The 18,181-nt window shown below is 64.0% G+C and overlaps 1 protein-coding gene across 1 annotated transcript in view; it reads right to left on the bottom strand.

Annotated features, from left to right (window-relative positions):
• Positions 1 to 8,121: 8,121 nt before the first annotated feature.
• Positions 8,122 to 18,181, bottom strand: part of MUC2 (mucin 2, oligomeric mucus/gel-forming) — a 44,170-nt gene continuing 34,110 nt past the window's right edge. Inside the window, exons 31-50 of the mRNA XM_039840379.1 lie at positions 17,806 to 18,170; positions 16,942 to 17,193; positions 16,439 to 16,683; positions 15,989 to 16,163; positions 15,293 to 15,540; positions 14,840 to 15,023; positions 14,298 to 14,523; positions 13,504 to 13,682; positions 13,147 to 13,216; positions 12,937 to 13,034; positions 12,814 to 12,845; positions 10,887 to 11,064; positions 10,523 to 10,627; positions 10,275 to 10,315; positions 10,048 to 10,167; positions 9,860 to 9,958; positions 9,070 to 9,198; positions 8,804 to 8,843; positions 8,453 to 8,579; positions 8,122 to 8,380 (exon numbers count right to left, since the gene is read on the bottom strand). Coding sequence (XP_039696313.1) covers positions 8,143 to 8,380; positions 8,453 to 8,579; positions 8,804 to 8,843; positions 9,070 to 9,198; positions 9,860 to 9,958; positions 10,048 to 10,167; positions 10,275 to 10,315; positions 10,523 to 10,627; positions 10,887 to 11,064; positions 12,814 to 12,845; positions 12,937 to 13,034; positions 13,147 to 13,216; positions 13,504 to 13,682; positions 14,298 to 14,523; positions 14,840 to 15,023; positions 15,293 to 15,540; positions 15,989 to 16,163; positions 16,439 to 16,683; positions 16,942 to 17,193; positions 17,806 to 18,170 — 3,151 coding nt within the window. The 3' untranslated portion in view covers positions 8,122 to 8,142. The remainder of the gene's footprint in view (positions 8,381 to 8,452; positions 8,580 to 8,803; positions 8,844 to 9,069; positions 9,199 to 9,859; positions 9,959 to 10,047; positions 10,168 to 10,274; positions 10,316 to 10,522; positions 10,628 to 10,886; positions 11,065 to 12,813; positions 12,846 to 12,936; positions 13,035 to 13,146; positions 13,217 to 13,503; positions 13,683 to 14,297; positions 14,524 to 14,839; positions 15,024 to 15,292; positions 15,541 to 15,988; positions 16,164 to 16,438; positions 16,684 to 16,941; positions 17,194 to 17,805; positions 18,171 to 18,181) is intronic.

Raw genomic sequence — 18,181 nt, 5'->3', positions numbered from 1 at the left:
AAGGCCACTTCTGGGCCCTATCCATCAGCAGAGCCAGCCGAGGCACAGGGACAGGGCGATGGCCACCCACAGGCTGGGGATAGGGGCCATCTAGTTGTTCCGAATCCCTCCACTTCTGAGAGGCTTGGGACCCTGTACCTGGCCAGCTGCCCCATAGGAAGGCCCATGTGGATGCCTTCTTGCTTGGCCCACAGTCACGCCTGGGCAGGGGATGCACAGTGTGTGAGATGCACATGGCCCTGCTCTGCCAGGCTGGAAATGGGCAGTGACCATGCAGGTGACCACGCAGGTGGCCACGCAGGTGGTGGCTGCAGTGGCGACCAGGGCAGTCAGCCGAGTCTCAGATTACAGCTGCCGTGTGCGCCCATGCCAGGCGCCCGCTGGTAGGACACTGAGCCCCGGGCAGATGTCCCACAGCCCCCAAGTGCCTGCAGCCGCCACCTGGGCTGGCCCGCCAGCAATGAGGGTGCCCCGTGATTTAGCTCCCTGTGTCGGGTGCACAAAGCAGGATTTCCTTGGGGCATCCATGGGACGAGAGAGAGACCACTGGCCCACACTGCCCTGGCCCTTCCCGGCCAACCACGAAGCTGAGCCACCCCCAGCACAGAGCAGGGCTCTGCCCAGGCCCCCCCGGGAGGGGGAGGCGATTCTCAGGGACAGGTAAAGGCCCTCATACCCTCCCAGTGCATAAGGGCAGAGCAGGGTCAAATAGATGGACAAGTGGAGGTGCCAACGGTGGCCCTCCAGGTGACAGAGAGCAGCTCACAGTGGAGGTCATGCTGGGGACGCCGAGCTGGGGGCGCTGAGTTGTTTTGTGCTTTTTTAAAAAGGCATTATAAACGGAAGCTAAAAAACTCAAAGACATCCTCTCTGAGGGTCAGCATGGGCCACGAGCGCTCAGACCTCCACGGGAGGTCTCCCCGAGTCTCCGCTCCCGGCCATGCCCGGTACAGGCCCAGGCTGGTGGGGACAGGCCTGGTGGCCCTTCGAGCATGGAAGGCTCACTGAGCCCCTCTGCACGCGGAGACCCTGGCTTCCAGCCCCACCGGCAGACTCGGGGTCAGAGTGGCCCCCGTGGATGGTGATTTCTGTGGGTCGGACCCTGGTCCTCGCGCCTTCTGTACCCCACGTGGCCGGCGTCCCGGGCGGGCATGCTGCACCCCACAGCACTGGCAGCAGTGGGTCTACAGGTCTGTGTTCAGACACGCACAGCTACAGCTCAGGATCCCAGGACGGGACCGCACACAGCCCTGAGGCCGCCGGCCACGCTCCACCCCCCACGCGTGACCCCGAGCGGCTCTCCGAGACCCGAGGCCTGTCCCAGAGGGCAGCGTCAGGCCCAGCAAGGCCGGCCGAGGCGGTGTGGGCGTGGTTAGGCGGGAAGGTGCCCAGACACAGGAGGACTGTCCCACCTCACAGCCCCACCCCCGCCCGGCCCCCCCATCCCAGAGGGCAGAGGGCACACGGATGCTTGTTTGCACACAGGGCTGGCCCGCCACCTTATTTGGTTATGAGATTTATAGGGTTTTAATTAAGCTGCACCTAATGACACAGTCGCTGGTCAGCCTCCGGGGTAGGGAGCGAAGGACAGAGAGAGACACGGCCACAGAGAGACGGGGACGGAGAGGGAGATGCCGAGGAGGAGCCTGAGGCTGCCTCGCTGGGTGGCGACAGGCGGCCAGGGCAGCGGCTGCAGCTGGGCAGGGAGGGGACCGTGGGCGGCCACGGAAGGCAGGCTGGATAAGAGCCTCGCAGCCTCACCTCAGATCAGGCTCCCGGTTCAGGGGTCGAAGGTGAGGGATCAGAGGCCAACGCCGAGCATAAACATGCGTAGGACAATGACCATAACCGGGCAGCGCTCCCAGGATTCCTCTGAGCCCCAGCTGGTGGGTCAAACCACTCCCCCCCAGGAGGGGACCCGTCAAGGTGGGTCTGAGGCCCCAGGCTCATCCCTCCTTTCTCTGTAAGATGCTGAAGTACCCCCAAAACAACTGCAACAGCGGTTCAAACAAGTGCATGCACCCCCACATCCACACATGCACCCCACATCCCACACATGTCCACACATACACCCCCACATCCACACATGCACCCCCACAGCCACAGCAGCATATTCACAGCGGCCGAGAGGCGGACACAGCCCGAGAGTCCACTGACGGACGACGGACACCCAGCGTGTGGTCCCTCCACACGGTGGGACACGATTCAGCCTGAAAAGGGAGGAAATTTTAACACAAGCTGCAGCGCGGGTGCAGCTGGAGGGCACCGTGCGAGGGAAACGGGGCAGACACAGGACAGACGGGCGCAGGAGGTCCCCGGAGGAGCCAGCCACAGAGACAGGAAGCGGGTGGTGGGGCCGGGGCCGGGGCGGGGGAGCGAGTGCTTAGTGGGGACGGAGGTGTTGGCGATGGCGGCACAGCCGTGGGACGGTGCCTGATGCCACCGAGGCGTGCGCTCAAATGAGTTAAAACGGTGAATTTCACGTTGTGTGTTTTTCGCCACGATTTAAAATTTTTTAAATTTTAATGGAGAGGAAAATATTAATGCCCCGGTGGAGACCGTTTCCCACAGCAAAAGTCGAAGGGCGACTGAAAGGAGGAAACTCGGCCCCTGGACGTGAAGTGGCGGCGCGTCAGCCGGAAGGGCCGACGTGGGGGACAGAGGGCCCCGGGCTGGCTCGGGGCGGCCATGACTGCCTTGGACACCGTTTAGCCTGCAGCCTGGCCCGGCGATGTCTGCAGCAGCCTCATTCCTAACAGCTGACACGGGGCCAAACATGGTGCCACAGACTTGAGACTTAAGAGAACGTCACTGTCCCCACTTCTGGAGGCGGAGTCCAGGCTCCAGGTGTTGTGGACTGGCTCCTCGGAGTCCGGGGTGCTGGCACCGACGGTCGGCAGCGGCACCCCAACCTCGGCCTTCGCCTTCCCGTGGCGTCCTGTGTGTGTCTGTCTGCAGATCCACCGTCATGCTGGATCTGGGGTCACCGTGATGGCCACCTGATCACCTCCGCGAAGGCCCCATCTCCGGATACGATCACGGCCTGAGGTGCTGGGCTCAGGACGCCAGCACGGGAGTCTGGGGGCCAGAACGGGGACAGCGTCCAGGAGCCGCCTAGTGCAGGGGCTCTGGGTGCTGACAGGCGGGCCACACGGTGCGCCCCTGGCCGCGGGCCACCACGCGCCGTTGCACCTCACTCGCCGAGGGGACAGTGGGCACGAGGGCCCCGGGCGACCTCTCCACGCGCAGCCACGGGTCCGTGGGGCGACAGCTTCGAAGGACACTTCTGGCCGGGACAGAGCAGGTGCTTTGAGGGGCAGTCCCTGGCCTTGTCACCATGGCCCCAGCCCCGCCCAGCCTGAGACCAGTGTCTCCTGGAGGGGGTGCTGCCGTCCAGGCTGCGTGACCCCCATGAGGATGGTCCATTTCAGCCAGTTTTGCCATCTATTAAATGAAGGTGATGGTCAGCCCCCCTCTCGAGAATGTCATTTGCGAGTGTCCTGGGGCCACATAATGAAGGACCACAGATGGCGTCTTAAATAACAGACACTTACTGTCCCTCGTTCCGGAGGCTGGAGTTCAAGATCCAGGTGTGGGCACACACCGCCGGCTGCCACTGGGGCCTGCACTGTTACCTGGTTACCTGTCTGTTTTCAAGCGGGTTGTCATCAGTCCAGGGCGCCCCACTTGGCTTTTACTGTGGCCTGTGGGTTCAGCGCTCTGCTCGTAACCCACTCCCCCAGTCACGCTAGTCACGCAGCCCACGTGGCGCCCGCCTCGCCACGCCGAGACCCGGGTTCGATTTCTTCATGGAGAGAACGGCTGTCCCAGCGCTGGTCACCGCAGGCCACCCTCCGCCACGCGGACCCCACACCGCAGCCACTACCCGCGCCTGTGGTCGGTTCCAACCACCCGTTGGCCTGTCCCCACACCGAGTCGCGCAGACCGATGGGACGAGCCGGTCCTCTGGGCGCATCTTTGGGACCCTCTTGGCTCACTGTCCCCACACGGGTTAGTGCCCTGCGGAACCCCGAAACCCTCGACCGGGCTGAGGAGGGCTCCTCACTGCGTTTACACCGCTGCTGGCGGAGAAGCGACCTCATTCTTCCAAATGGAAGCTCGCCATCCGTGGGCGTGGCCGCCTCTGTCCCGTGGGCGTGGCCGCCTCTGTCCCGTGGGCGTGGCCGCCTCTGTTTCATGGGCGTGGCCGCCTCTGTCCCGTGGGCGTGGCCGCCTCTGTCCCGTGGGCGTGGCCGCCTCTGTCCCGTGGGCGTGGCCGCCTCTGTCTCCTTGGCGTGGCCATCTCTGTCCTCTGGGAGCGGCCATCTCTGTCCCCTGGGCGTGGCCATCTCTGTCCCCTGGGCGTGGTGTGCCTCCGACCCCACTTACTAAGATGTCTCTGTGTGACTGTTAGGGTCACATACAGCGATTTTCTCGGCACAGCCTGGGACGTTCTCTTGGATTTATTCTTGGGACCTACGTAAGTTTTGCGGCAGCTTTAGTGAGGTAGCTTCCCGCTTGGTTTTCACTGATGTAAATGAACGCTACTGATTTCGTGTCTTTCGGTTCATCGACCCCGTATCCAGCAGTTCCCGAAGCCGCTCATTGCTCCAAACAACGGCCGTGTATCCTCTCGGCTTTTCCGTCTTAGCGCAGGGGGCAGCGCGGGGGGCAGCGCGGGCAGCGCGGGCAGCCCCCACGTCCCCGACCTTCCCAGGGGTTCTTCAGCCCCTGCACTGGATCTGACGTTTGCTGCAATTTTTTGACGGACGCCCCTTACCAGACTCAGAATGTTTCCTTCTGAAACAGTCTTAGGATGCTTTTAAAAAAAAATTAAGACAAGCTGTTTACTTTTATCGGATGCTTTTTCTGCGTCTAATAACGGTTTTCTCCCTACACCCTCCGCGTGGAGGTCGCCGTGCGGTTTCCCAGCGCTCTGGCTCCCCCTCCTGTCCACAGGCAGTACTGCACATCCCGTGAGGAGCGGGAGCCAGAGGCCATGGAGGGCCCCTCCACGTGACCAGTGGTCATCCTTGAGGTGATAGCTGCTCAGTCACCCCAGGTCCTACAGTGAGAAGATGTGGGGCAGGGCACCAGCCAAGCCGTAACAGACACGAAGCATGAATGAAACAGACACCTCGTTATAAGCCACTGAGATTCGAGGGCTTTCGTTACTGTACCCCAGCAGAGCCCACCTGCCAGATGCGTTGTTAGGGGACTTCTGTCAGTGAACCGCCTTTGAATCCCTGGATAAACCTACCTGCTTACGACCGCTGGGGTTCGGTCGGGGGCATCCCAGACGGCACCAGCCTCCCCACCCGAGTGCTTGAACCAGTTCAAAACTAAACAAAGCAGCTGGCACATGCGGGGTCGATCCTAATTCTTTCGATGACAGATTCTAGGCTGGAGGCCATGGATTATGTTTGTGGGTACGTGTGCTTCCTAACTGTGACCCCTAGAGTTAGACAACCCTCCACCCGCTGGCAGCACTGGGCCTGGACAAGCCACGCTCCTTGGAGAAGCCAGGGAGAACGGTCAGCCCTTGGAGGAACCGAGAGTCAGGACTTGGGGACACGTGCCCTGCTTCTTTTTTCAAAGCCGGCTAACGCTTTAAGTCACTGCACACTCCCTGAGGTGGGCGAGTGAGGCATGAAAGGCGGCATCGGCCACCGAGAAACGCGGGCCCCAGAAGTTGCCGGCGCCTTGCTCCGGGGCGCCTGCCTCTGCTCACAAGAGTGACAACTGTCTGCTCTTGAGAGATCCTGGCATTACGATTATTCTGGTTTCAGGAGCGAGGTGGCCATGCTTCCCCACCTTTCCCACCATCTGGGGTGGTCTGCGTGACGCATGCGGTTAGAGCCGGAAGGTGTCCCGCCCTCGCTGGGCGGGGCTTGGCCGTGCGTATGGCTATGACGGCCACGGGAGCAGCCGCAGACGCGCCGCGGGGGGGGAGGGGAGGCGTGACAGTAGCGTGTCCTCCTCCACGCTGGTCCGGCCAAGGCCAGCCCCGCAGACTCACCAGTGGACAGCAGATGCGGGACGCGCCAGCCCAGACGGCACACTGTGGAATCACGAGCCAGATGAATGACGGTAGTTTTCAGCCACCATCAGCAGGTTCATGTTCTTAAGCAAAGTATCGTTAACACGCAACAAAATACATCGCCTCAAGCGTCCAGTCTCAGTGATCGTCTGCGATCGCATACCCCACCACGGCGGAGAGAGAGCAGCCCAAAGCTCGCGTGTGCGGTCTTGTGGGGTGGTCCCTTCCCTGGCCCGGGAGGTCGCTGCTCCGCCTCTGTTCGCGCACGCAGTTTTGAGAGCTCCGCGGCGCGGCCGTGGGCGCTTCGTGTTTTCCGCCGCCGGTCAGCACGGCGCTGCGCGTCCCCCGCGTGTTCACGCCTCTGTGCGTGCTGGGCAGCAGCATTTCCGCTTGCAGTGGACAGGCACTTAGACCAGTTCTGGTTTCCAGGAACTTTGAGCAATGCTGCCTCCAACATTGGCGCTCGTGTCTTCATGCAGCCGCGGGCTGCGGGCGGGCCCGCCGAGAGCGGACGCGTGGAGCTGCCGGTCACGCGCAGGTGCCTGTTTCACTCCGAAAGACTTAACTTCCCAGGGCTGCTGCCCGCCGGCGACATCCAAGAGTCCTGGTCGCCCGCGCGCGCCAGCGCCTGGCACCATGCGGACACCGACGTATCTCCGCCGTGAGGGCTGAGTGTGCCCTTGTTAGGTGACCAGGAAAGTCGGACATCCGGCCCCCGGCCCCTGGCCAATCGTCTCGCATGGCGATCTTTGCCTATTTTTAGCTGAGTTGACTAATGTATTATTATTATTAAGTCGTAGGGGTTCCGTATGTATTCTAGATAAAGCTCCTTTTCAGATACATATTTTAGAAAATTTTCTCCCAGACTGCGGTTTATCATTTTGAAAACTGTCTTTCAAAGAGAAGTTTTTTATCTTAATGAGGTCTATTTTATTGTGCACATTCACTTGCGAGTCACATATGTGAGCACGCATGCACACACACACAGGTGCTCACACACGCTCACACACATGCGCGATCACATGCAGACAGACGCGCATGCACGTACACGCACACACACGTGCACATACTCATATCAGACACACATGTGTTCACACATGCTCACACACATGCTCACATGGATGCAGACGCAGGTGCTCATGCACTCACACACATGCATGCACACGTGCACATGCAGACACAGGTGCTCGTGCATGCTCACATACACATGCACTCACAAGTACACACAGGTGCTCATGCATACACACATGCACACATGACACGTGTGCACACAGGCACACTCACATGCATGCACAGACACAGGCGCTCATGCACTCACACATGCACACAAGCTGACATGCTCACACGTGCACACTCATGCATGCACATAGATACTCATGCACACACACATGAATTCACGCATGCACACACAGGCGCTCACGCACACTCATACATGCACACATACTGACATGTGCACACACACATGCACAGACACAGATGCTCGTGCATGCTCACATTCTCTTGCCCACAGCTATGGGGCCCCTTGGGGCAGGATGAAAGCCTCATGAAGCGGACAGCCCTGGAAATGGCTGTGAGTGGGACCCGAGAGTCCATCTCAGAATTTAGGCCTGGAGGGCTTCCTAAAAGAGGGGCCGCCAGCGCCTTGACAGTCCCACAAGGGCACTGCACACACCCAAGCAGGACAGGGTAAAACAGGGCTTTCTCGGGGGAGCTTCCTGGTGGTCACTGGGGTCATGTTTTGGATCCGAAGTTTGCTGGAGCCAGGCCAAGCATATGTGCATGGTGTCCCCTGTGTCTTGCGTGCTGAGCTTGGTGACCAGGCCCCATGCGGAGCAAGGGGCCCTCTGTGGGTGGTCTGGACGCACTCACCCCCCTAGGAAGCAGCTGGACCTCGGCTGTGCGCAGTGGCCCACCCAGCCCATGGGCACTAACTGAAGCACACACGCATAGCTTCTCTGCCTGAGTTTATTTCGGAAAGCGAAGGACTGAACAAAGGCTCGGAAAATAAATATCCGCAGAGAGGAGGCTCAGGGGGCGAGGGAGCTCAGGGGGTCAGCAGGCGGGAGGAGGCGCGAGGCGGAGGTAGGGAGCAGCCGCCCGGCTCAGCCTCTCCCCGGGCGCAGGGCCTGGGGGCCGGAGCGCCGGGCGCGGCTGGGGGCCGCACGCTGGGCCCGCACAAGCTCGCAGGTGGTGTCCTGGCACAGGCAGCTCTCGATGTGCGTGTAAGTGTGCTTCCGGGAGCTCCCGTCCGGACAGCTGAGCACCGCCTCCCGCTGGTGGGTTTGCTCTTCCTTGCAGCAGGAGCACTTGTGGTCCAGGGCCTGCGCCTCGGCGGAGTACCTGGAGGAGGGCCGCAGTGAGGGGCCACCGCCACTGGGGCCAGCAGCCTCCCCTCGCCGGCCCGAAACTCACATGGCGAAGGTCCCGCAGGACCCCGAGCAGTAGTTGGTGGTGATCGTCCCGTTGCAGCCAGCATCTGAAATGTCCCTGGTCACGGGGATGGTGGAGCAGGGGATCCTGGTCTCATTGCGAGGGATGCCTGGGGACAGGGAGGCCGAGGCTCTGGGAGGGGTCTCCACACCTTCCAGGTGGCCCACCGCTCCCTGCCACTGCCCCCTTTCCCCGCCCCAAGCACCCCACCTCATCTGCCCAGGCAAAGCCCACAAACTCCTTGTCCGGCTGAGGGTGGCTCCTGGGGCTCCGCCTTCTTGTGCGACCCCACGGGAGGGGCCCGGGGAGCCCACCCGCCAGGCCTGTACTCACATTTCTTGCAGCAGCCGTTGGGCATGAAGGTGATGGAGCCCTGCGGGGTGGGGGAGGAATGAGCGCGAGACCCCAGGACCTCCCCCCAGCACTGACTGCCCCAGGTCCATGGGGGTGGGAAGTGGCAGTCCCTGCAAAGCCTCTGGGGCAGCTGCAGTCCAGGCCCGAAGCCACTGTCCCAGCACTGGAGACCAGCCCTCCAAGAACATGGGGACCCCTGCTCCCGGCAGAGCAAACATGGCCAGCACCCCAGACGGGTCACTCACCGGGAGGCAAATACTAGGGTCGAAGTCAGGGCAGCTGATGTTGGAGACAGACGAGATGAGCTGGTTGTGGATTTTCACACAGCTAAAGAAGGTGCAGTTGGTCTCGGGGTCATTACTTATGTCTCCAGGCTGTGGGACAGAGGACACTTCGGTGAAGGCCAGCAGGAGGCCCAGAGAGACAGCCTGAACACACCTGGTAGCCCCACCGCCCAGCCACGTGCGGCTTCTCAGACAGGAGGCCCAGCCTGCAAGCTCAGATCCACCGGGCAGGTGACACCCAGTAGGGGCCCGAGGACAGCCATCAGCCTGTAATCTATAGACACGTCTACCGCCTGGAATCTGCAGACGTGGCCTCATTTGGGAAAGGGTCGTCGCTGCTGTCATTAAGTTAAGGTTCTCAAGAGGAGGTCATCCTGGATTACCAGGTGACCGAACTCCAGTGACCAGCGTCCTCACAGAGACAGGGAGAGGAGGGGCCCGTGAAGAAGAGGCGGAGACTGCGAAGGTGGCCGCAGCCAGGAGTGCCTGGGCCCAGCGGCCGGGGAGGCAGGTTGGACCCTGCCCTGGAGCCTCTGGGAGGGGCGCCCCCGGCCGGTCTCGCACCCCGGCCCCCGGGGCTGGCCGATCGTTGCTGCCGATTCCAGCTCCACTGTCTCTGGTCAATTGTCACAGCCGCCAGGACACTCGTACAGCTGTGCCAACACCGGGAGACAGCGGGGCCGCGGGCGCAGTCCCAGGCCTGGCTCCTGGCTCGGGGTGACCCCGCCCGTGTTAGGAGTCCCCCTCACACCTTCAGGATGAGGTGCTGGCCGCCGGGCCTGTTGATGATGCAGTGAGTCTGCTCACACTTCTGGCAGCATTCCCCGGGGACGTCCACGAGCTCAAAGCCCTGGGAGAGAGGAGGCGCCGTAGGACCAGAGGCCGGAGGGGGCGTGGGCGGACCGCACCCCGAGCTCCGGGGAGCGGGGAGCGGCTCACCTGGCTGCAGGTGGTGCTGCAGGGCACGTGGGTGCAGGACACGATGTGGAGCTGTGTGGCGCTGTCCGTGGTGTTGGTGCAGACACAGTTCTGGCACTTGGAGTACACTGGAGAGCCGGGCTTGGGGCACAGGGCGGAGCGCGTGAGGCAGGCACCCCCACGGCACCCCAGCCAGCCCGCCCCTCGGCCCTCTCCCCGTTACCGCCCCCGCGCCGTGCCCAGCTCACCTGGTATTCGGCATTTTCATGAACGCACACACCCTTGGGCACTTAGGAGAAAAAAACGGGAGCTGGTCAGCCGCACAGCCCAGGGCGGCACGGGCACTGAGGCCACCGGCCAGGAGCGCAATCAGAGGCCCCAGCGGGGAGCTACTTCGCCCCAGCGCCGCCCCCCAGCCTCCTCACGCCACAACCCCCCGTCCTTCGACCGCCCTGGGTCCGGATGTCCTTCCTGTCCCTCGCCCCTGGCCACTTACCACACGAGTAGAAGGGGCAGCACCTCCCGGGTACCATCTCGCTCTTCATGTCAAATCCCAGTGGACACACAGGGGGCTTCTCCTTGCAGAGGCTGGCATTGCACTCTGGAGGACAGGGAGGGACACAGGGATAACGAGGGTGCTGCTGGTGGTCCAGGCCCCCATGGTCTCCCTGCAGCGCATTGGCCCCCGACACCCACTCTCAGCTGGACACACACCCCAAGGCCCCAGCAGCCCCTGTGGCTGCCTAGCTCAGGAAGGAGGTGAGAATGCGCACAGGGGACCCTGCTCAGAGACCCCGGGGGCCACGGGAGGGCACAGCCCGGGACCCCGTCACGGCTCCCTGCCCCCGGGGCCGGCTTACTACAGAAGGTGACGTTGCAGCAGGTGTCCGTGAAGTCCACCTGCGTGACCAGGTGTGTGCCGTCCTCCGTGCACTCAGCGGGCGGCCTCTGGCTGCATCTCTTGGGCTGGCAGACGATGCCGCTCCCCCCCTCCAGGCAGACACACTCCTTGCAGTCGAACTCAAAGTGCTCTCCAAACTGCGGGGCGGACGGGGGTGAGCAGGGAGAGGACATGTCCACCCCCCACGTGCCGGGGCTGCACCGCGGCGCGTCTGCGGTCAGCGGGGAGGAGGCATTGTGCAGGGCACCCACTGAGGGCCCCGTGGGGAAACCCGTGCCCTCCCACCGCTCGGCACTCGCGGAGGTCCTGGCCCGCGGGGAGGTCCTCATTCAGGGCCGGGCCACCCACATCACAACCGTGACCTGCTCACCAGCACTTGCCTACGCGGGCTGGGCGCGTGGCGGATACACCATACGTGTCTACAAGGTTTGTGCAGAACAGAGCTAATGAATCGGTCGTGTGCAGGAGACAAGGACAATGACACAGTGGGTAAGACACCATCTCAGGTTTAGACAGAGCATCCCATGGCCTGTGGGCAGGTGGCGCAAAGGGTGGATGAACCAGTGGAAAGAGGTGTAAAGGGACGGATGGATGGATGATGGGTGGATGATGATGATACATGGGTGATGATGGATGAATGGATGGATGATTTGGATGATGGGTGGGATTGATGATTGATGGTGGTGATGGATTGACGATGGGTGATAATTAATGAGTGATGGATGGATGATTAATGATCGACCTTATTATGATTTGACGGACGACGATAGACGGATGGACGACGCAAGTGACGACCGACGACCGATGATGATGATTGACGGACGACGGGCATCGGACGACAAGTGATTATCTGATCTGACTGATGGGGACAAGCGGACGGATCTGACGGACCTGACGGATTTGTGGATCATGACGTACGCGGGAGGGCAGACGACGGAAGTGGTGACGAACTGGCGGATTTGGATCCGACGATGATTACGGGTAGTGATGAATGGATGACGATGGTGGAAGAGGCCGGGATGACGGCAGATGGGCAGACGGATGAACGAACGGATTTGAACGCAGGTGGATCATGGTGGGGGTAATCAGGCAGTGGGTGGATGGCGGGTGCATTTATTTGACTGGATGGACGTGATGAGTGGACGCGGATTTGGACATGGGCGGTACTGACTGAATGGATGGATGCATGGGACGACCGTGACGGATTGACGGGGATCCGGCGGATGGGCGGCGGAGGGCAGATTGTAAAGGTGGGCAGGTGGGCGGATGAACCCGCAAGTGATTAACGACGATGACGGGTGGTGGATGGATGGACGATGGTGGCTGGTCGGATGACTATGGGCATAAGACGGACTTTGACCGATGGACGGACGATGGGTGATGACATCGACCGACTTGACGGATAAGGGATGAATCTAGATGGATCCAGATGCGACGATCCGCGGATGTATGGGTGGAGGGTAGATGATGGGTGGGCAGGTGGTGGGCGGAGAACTCAAGATGGACAGACGATGGATGATGGGTAGTGGATGAGGATGATGGGTGGGTTGGTGGCTGGATGACGGGTGGATGGGCAGATGAACGGACGAATGGATGGATGATGGGCAGGTGGATGGATGGAGGGCGGGTGGGTGAGCAGATGGGGGGATGAACAGGCAGAGGGCCAGAGGCATGCAGGGGTGCAGAGATGGAAGGATGGAGAAATTGACAAACGCACAGAGGAGTGGATGAACAGCGGGTGGGTGGCTGTCCCAGCTCGGCTTTCCAGGACTTCGATGACTCGTTACTCAGTCTTGAGCTCCCAGGTTCTCTTGTCCAGCCCACCCCACCCCACAAAACTCAGGGTTTGGGGGGACCCCACCCCAGCACCGTGGCGGGAGGCCTACCTCTCTGGGCACATTGTCGGGCCCCACACAGCCTAGGAGAGAAGGGACAGTCCTGTTAGCAGGGCCCGGGCGTCAGGACGAGGCTCGGCCTCAGGGTGGGGGGCGTGTGAGTAGGGGGCGTACCGCAGATGTCCACGCAGATGTCGAAGCCGGGGGCATAGCTGATGGTGCCCTCCGGGCAGAAGCAGCCTTCCACCAGGTGGGTCTCATTCTGCGAGGGGCTGGAGGAGCGAGAAAGCGTCATGTGACGGGGCAGAGGGCAGGGAGTGGCCCCGCTGGAGCCCCGCCCACAGACCGTGCCGCCCGCCAGCCTGGGCTGCCCCCACGACCGACCTGGACTTGCAGGTGGACTCTTCAGCAGGACCACAGGGCCGGTACTCCCTGTGAGGCGGGCACGTCACCGCTGTGGGGGAGGCGGCAGCCGGGGGCCAGAGTCAGGAGGGCGGGGCCCATGTGCCCCCAAGAGTGACCGTCCTCCCCAGCCCCCCATGCTGTCCTGAGCTGGGTGGCGCTGCCCGCATGTGCTCAGCGAGGCCGGCGGCAGCCCAGCCCCCCAGCCCCTCCAGGAGCCCTCTTTGCTGCCCCAAGGCCCAGCCTGGCCCCAACGGGGGCTGGGCACCGAGCCCGGCAGAGCCCTGGGGGACCCCGCCCAGGGACCCTGCCTGGGACCCGGGGCGGGCGGGGACTCACAGCAGGCCCCGTGGGTGTGGTTCCGCCAGTCCACACAGGCGCCCTCCTGGGCACAGAGGGCCGCGTAGGCCTGCAGGCTGGCACACTCCAGGCCTGAGCTGGGCACGAAGCAGCTGTCGAACACGCAGGCCTCGTAGTAGTACTGGGGGGGCACCAGGGTGTGGCACGGGGCGAAGAGGCTGCCAGGGAGGGGCACAGTCACGCTCCAGCCATGCTCTGGCCAGCGGCAGTCCCTGCCTCCGCCCCTCCCCCACCACCCGCCGCCTCCGCCCGGCTTGCCCACCCCGGGTGCCCAGGCCGCCTCGGAGAAAGGGGGGCCCGCCTGGCCCAAGGGGCAGGTCCTCCCAGCAGGACTGGGCTCCCGGAGATGGAGGCTCCCCGTCGAAGTGGTGTGAGCCAGCTTCACCCTCCGGCAGCCCCCGCAGAGCACCCAGCCTCACCGTGCTCCCGTCTGGGCACGAGGTCTCCACCCCTCACCAGCTTCGGTGGTGCCCCCCATCTAAGCCCCACTCTGCCCCGGCCCTGGACACTGGCTCCATGCAGTGTCGCCGGCCATCCCCTCCCCGCCCCGCCCCTCCGGCTTCGGCTCAGCCTGCCCTGCACCAGCCAGCGGTAGGATGCGTGGGAGGTGGGAAAGGGGCGGGGGTCTGACACCCCGGCCCTCCCAGCCCTATGCTCGGCCCCTGCTCCTCCCCTCTAGCAGGCGAGGTAGGGGCACAGAGGTCTCAGCCTGCTCCCCGAGACACCGCAGCTCGCCACGACTGAGGCAGCAGACAGCCCAGCGGAGGGGTCACCTGTCTTTGATGAGCTCGCAGAGAGGAGAGGCACAGCCCTTGAGGGAGGTGGTGCCACTGTGCCTTGAGGGTGTGCTGGCCGGGCGCCTGGTGGTGAAGCCGGTGTGGGGACAGCGTGGCTTGGTGGGGTCGTTTACGACCCACGCGTCGGCTGCGACCTCGCAGTCGGAGATGACCTCTCCGCTGGGCAGCGCACAGTCATCCTCGGTGCTGTTGGTGCACGTGCCTGCGCCAGCGAGAAGGCCGGGTGAGCCGGCGCCTCCAGCCCAGGTTCCCTGGTGCCCAGCCAGCCGGGGCCGAGGGCACAGAGGACACTAGACTCCTGTTGGCCTCCCATAGGGGCCAAACCCAGGATGACGGCCCAGGGCCCCTGAGCAGAGCCGGAAAAGCATGCCGGGCCACGGGCACTCGTACCCACTGCGCCCAGCCGCGCTGCCCGGGGCCCACCGCGCTGCCCGGGGCCCACCGCGCTCCCCGGGGCCCACCGCGCTGCCCGGGACCCACCGCACTCCCCGGGGCCCACCGCGCTCCCCGGGGCTCACCGCACTGGCCCTTGGTGTTGTTGCCAAACAGGCGATGGGGAAGTCTGATGGAGAAGGACAGGCCGTTGTAGGAGATGCGGGCGTCCAGCTCGGGGATGGCCACCACGTAGTTGATGCCAGACTCGTACACCTGCAGCCCGTACTTCCTGTAGGGCAGCGCCACCACCTGCCTGTTGATCTGCACCTGTGGCCGACACACCCAGCATCAGGGACGACGGCCGGTGCGGCGGAAGCTGGTGGACACGCAGCCGGAGTGGGACCGAGATGCGCCTTCAGGGAACAGCTGCGGTCGGCCCAGCCCGCCAAGCCTCACGCCACATGCACCGTGGGGTCTCTGCCCGTCCCCTGCCCTGCCCCAGCCCCTGCCCTGCCCCGGCCTGCCCCCAGCCCAGCTCCGGCGGACTCGGCCGGCACCCACGCGCCCTGTGGGGGCGCCGGGCCCTGCAGGCGTACCTGCACCTTCATGGGTGACATGCTCACGGTCTTGACCAGCACCTCCTGGGTCTCGTGGCGCACGATGAGCGTGCGGGGGCAGGACACCTGGTCGTTGACGTCACAGTGGTAGTTGTCGATGTAGACCCCAAAGTTGTCCACCGTGGGGGTGATCTCCTCCACCAGCACGTACGTGCAGTTGCCCTGGTAGCTGTAGTACAGCCCGTCGAAGGTGACGTAGTGCGGGTCCCCCCAGCCCGTGCAGTAGCCTGCGGGGAGGCCGCGTTACCAGCGTGGAGCCCCGCGCGGGGCCTGGGGTGGGGACGGACGCGGTCCGGAGCCAGGGACAGGTGGGAAGAGCTAGCAGGAACCAAGGGGGCACGAAGGGCCTGGTTCCTGGGGCACACAGGGCTCCCATCCAGCAGCCTCTGGCTCAGCTTCCGGCCCCAAAGGCACCAGCCCACGCAACCCGCAGTGGCCAGCGCCTTCTGCCCAGCGGGTCCTGGCTCTGGAGCAGGGAGTCCAGGCCCAAACCCCGGCTCCACCCCTCAACCTTGGCAGCCCCCCAGGCAGCCCGGGCCCTGCCTGAGACCGGGCAGGGGCCAGGCTGCGAGGGATCCCTCGGGACATGTGCCCAGCCCCCGGCGGGCACTCTGGGCTCTGCGCCCGGGGACCTCGGGGAGGGGGCGGGGGGCCCTTGCGGCGCGGCGGGCTCACAGTCACATTCCCAGTGCCAGCAGCAGCCGTCGGGGTCCAGGACGCGCACGGGCGTGAGGCTGTTGGAGCAGGTGGGCATGGGCGGGGGCTTGCACTCCACCTCCACGAGCTCCACCGTCGTGCCATGCTTGCAGATGGCCTTGGTGCAGTTACACAGCCACCACGTCTCGTTCTCCTGCAGGTGGGGAGGGGCACGGCGTCCACCGGGGCCAACACGGACTCCGGCCCACATGGGGCCGAAGGGCTGTGCTTGCCTCCTGGGAGGCTGGAGGCCAAGGGCGCCCGGCCAGAGGGAGCTCCTTCTGCCTCGGCTCGCCTCACCTGGGGACGGCTCAGGACACAGGGGCAGGGCCATCTCGAATGGCCAGCAGAAAGGCAGCACCTAGGGCTTCAGATGCCTGGACGGTGTGTCCGGTGCCAAGGGGCAAAAACCACCCACAGGCCACTGACCTGCCTGGGGGGGTCGAAGTCCGGGCACGCGGGGGGCTTGGTGGTGGCCGATGTACTTGGTGCTGTGGACGGCCGGGTCGTGGGCGTGGATGCGCTGGGCGTTGCAGAGGGTGTTGGCGTTGAGGGTGTGAGCGTTGGGGAGGGTGAGGACGGGCAGGACCAATTGTAGAACTCCAAGGTGCAGGCCAGCGAGCAGTTCACGTAGTAGCAGATGCCGCCGTGGGTGCCGTTGTATACCAGCTCACCTGCGAGGGAAGCACGAGCCAGTCCTCACGCCACCCAGACGGGCTGGCCACCGGAGTGCCCAGCAGGTCCCCAAAGAGGCCACCAGAGGAAGCCCCCGCCCCACTTCTGCCTGACTCACGGCCTCAGCAAGGTGGAGCCGGCCACAGTGACGGCCACCCACACTAGGCAGACGGCCGTCTGACACCTCACAGCCGGCAACAGCAGACCCGCGGCCCTCAGCCTCCGACGCCCGCAACTCAGAGTGAAAAGCTCGGTACCTGGGGCGTAGTACTCGCCATCCACAGCGCAGCACAACGTCAGCGAAGCAGTGCTGTACCCCGACCCCGTGCTCATGCTGAGCTGGGGTGTGGTAATCGGGTTCGCCGTGAGAGTGGACAGGGTGGCCAAGGTCATGATGCTATGAGACGTGGGCGGCGAGCTCGAGGGGTGCCCCGTCGGGGTGGGGGTTCCGGTGGCGGTCGTCAGCAGGGTCGTGGGCGTGGAGGGGGCGGGACCCGAGGTCGGCGTGCCTGCGGAATGCAGGCTGCACGTGAGAGGTGACTGCATTCGTCAGAAACGCCGCTAGCGGCCACCGCAGCAGGACAGCCCACCCAAGGCGCGACACGCGGCACAGCCAGGCCTCACGCCCACCGTGCCGGCTCTCGGTCTCGAGGAGGGGCCGAGTGAGCAGGGCCCATGGGGACGAAGAAAAGGAAGGAGGGTCTCCCAGGGCAGCTGACTAGCAGCCGCTGCTCCCCGCCCAGCCCTGACCCCACACGCCTGGCTGGGTTCCCCTCGGGACAGCTCTGTCCACAGTGCCCTTCACATAGCCATGGGTTGAGAGACACGGGCCAAAGGCAGTGAGCCTGAGAAGACATCCCACTGGGAGTACACGGGGGGCCATTGGCTCTGCCGCCCAGGCACAGGCCAGTCGGCGGCTCCCCGATGCTCACGGGCTGAGCGGGGCAGGCGGGAGGTCACTGAGCCTGCGGGAACCTAACACCCTCACTGGGCAGAGCAGGGGGCAGTGGGCTTCGGGCCGAGGACCTGCAAGGCTCCCATGGCAGGACAGCGAGCCCTGGCGGGGAGAAGAGGAACCGGGAGCGGGACCCCTGCAATGCAGCCGGCACGGGGCCTGGTACCTGCAGTGCCGGAGCTGGTGGGCGGCGGCGGCGTGGAGCCTCCCGTGGCAGTGAGCGGCGCCTTCGTTCCCGTGGCGGTGGAGGTGGTGCTGGTGGTCTCCACGACTCCCGGACGGGTGGTCAGAGACGTGTGGGGTTCCGTGGATGAGGCGGAGGTGGAAGAGACGGCAGGGGAGGACTCGGGTGGGGGTTTGGGCGTGGTGGTCTCGTTGGGTATTTTGCTTGTAGGAATCGGGGACCCCAAGCTGGTGGGAGTGGTGGGGATGGGGGTCAGACTTGGGGTCGCTGTGATTGTGGGGGTCAGAGTGGAGGTCTCTGTTGAGGTGGTGATGGATGACACGGTCGGGGTCACTGAGGTGGTGGGTGTCGGAGTTGG

Source organism: Pteropus medius, unplaced genomic scaffold (genome assembly GCF_902729225.1).
Source record: "Pteropus medius unplaced genomic scaffold, Ma_sr-lr_union100, whole genome shotgun sequence".
Lineage (NCBI taxonomy): Eukaryota > Metazoa > Chordata > Mammalia > Chiroptera > Pteropodidae > Pteropus > Pteropus medius.
Note: the sequence above shows the minus strand (reverse complement) of the source record. Positions and strands in the feature narration are given on the sequence as shown.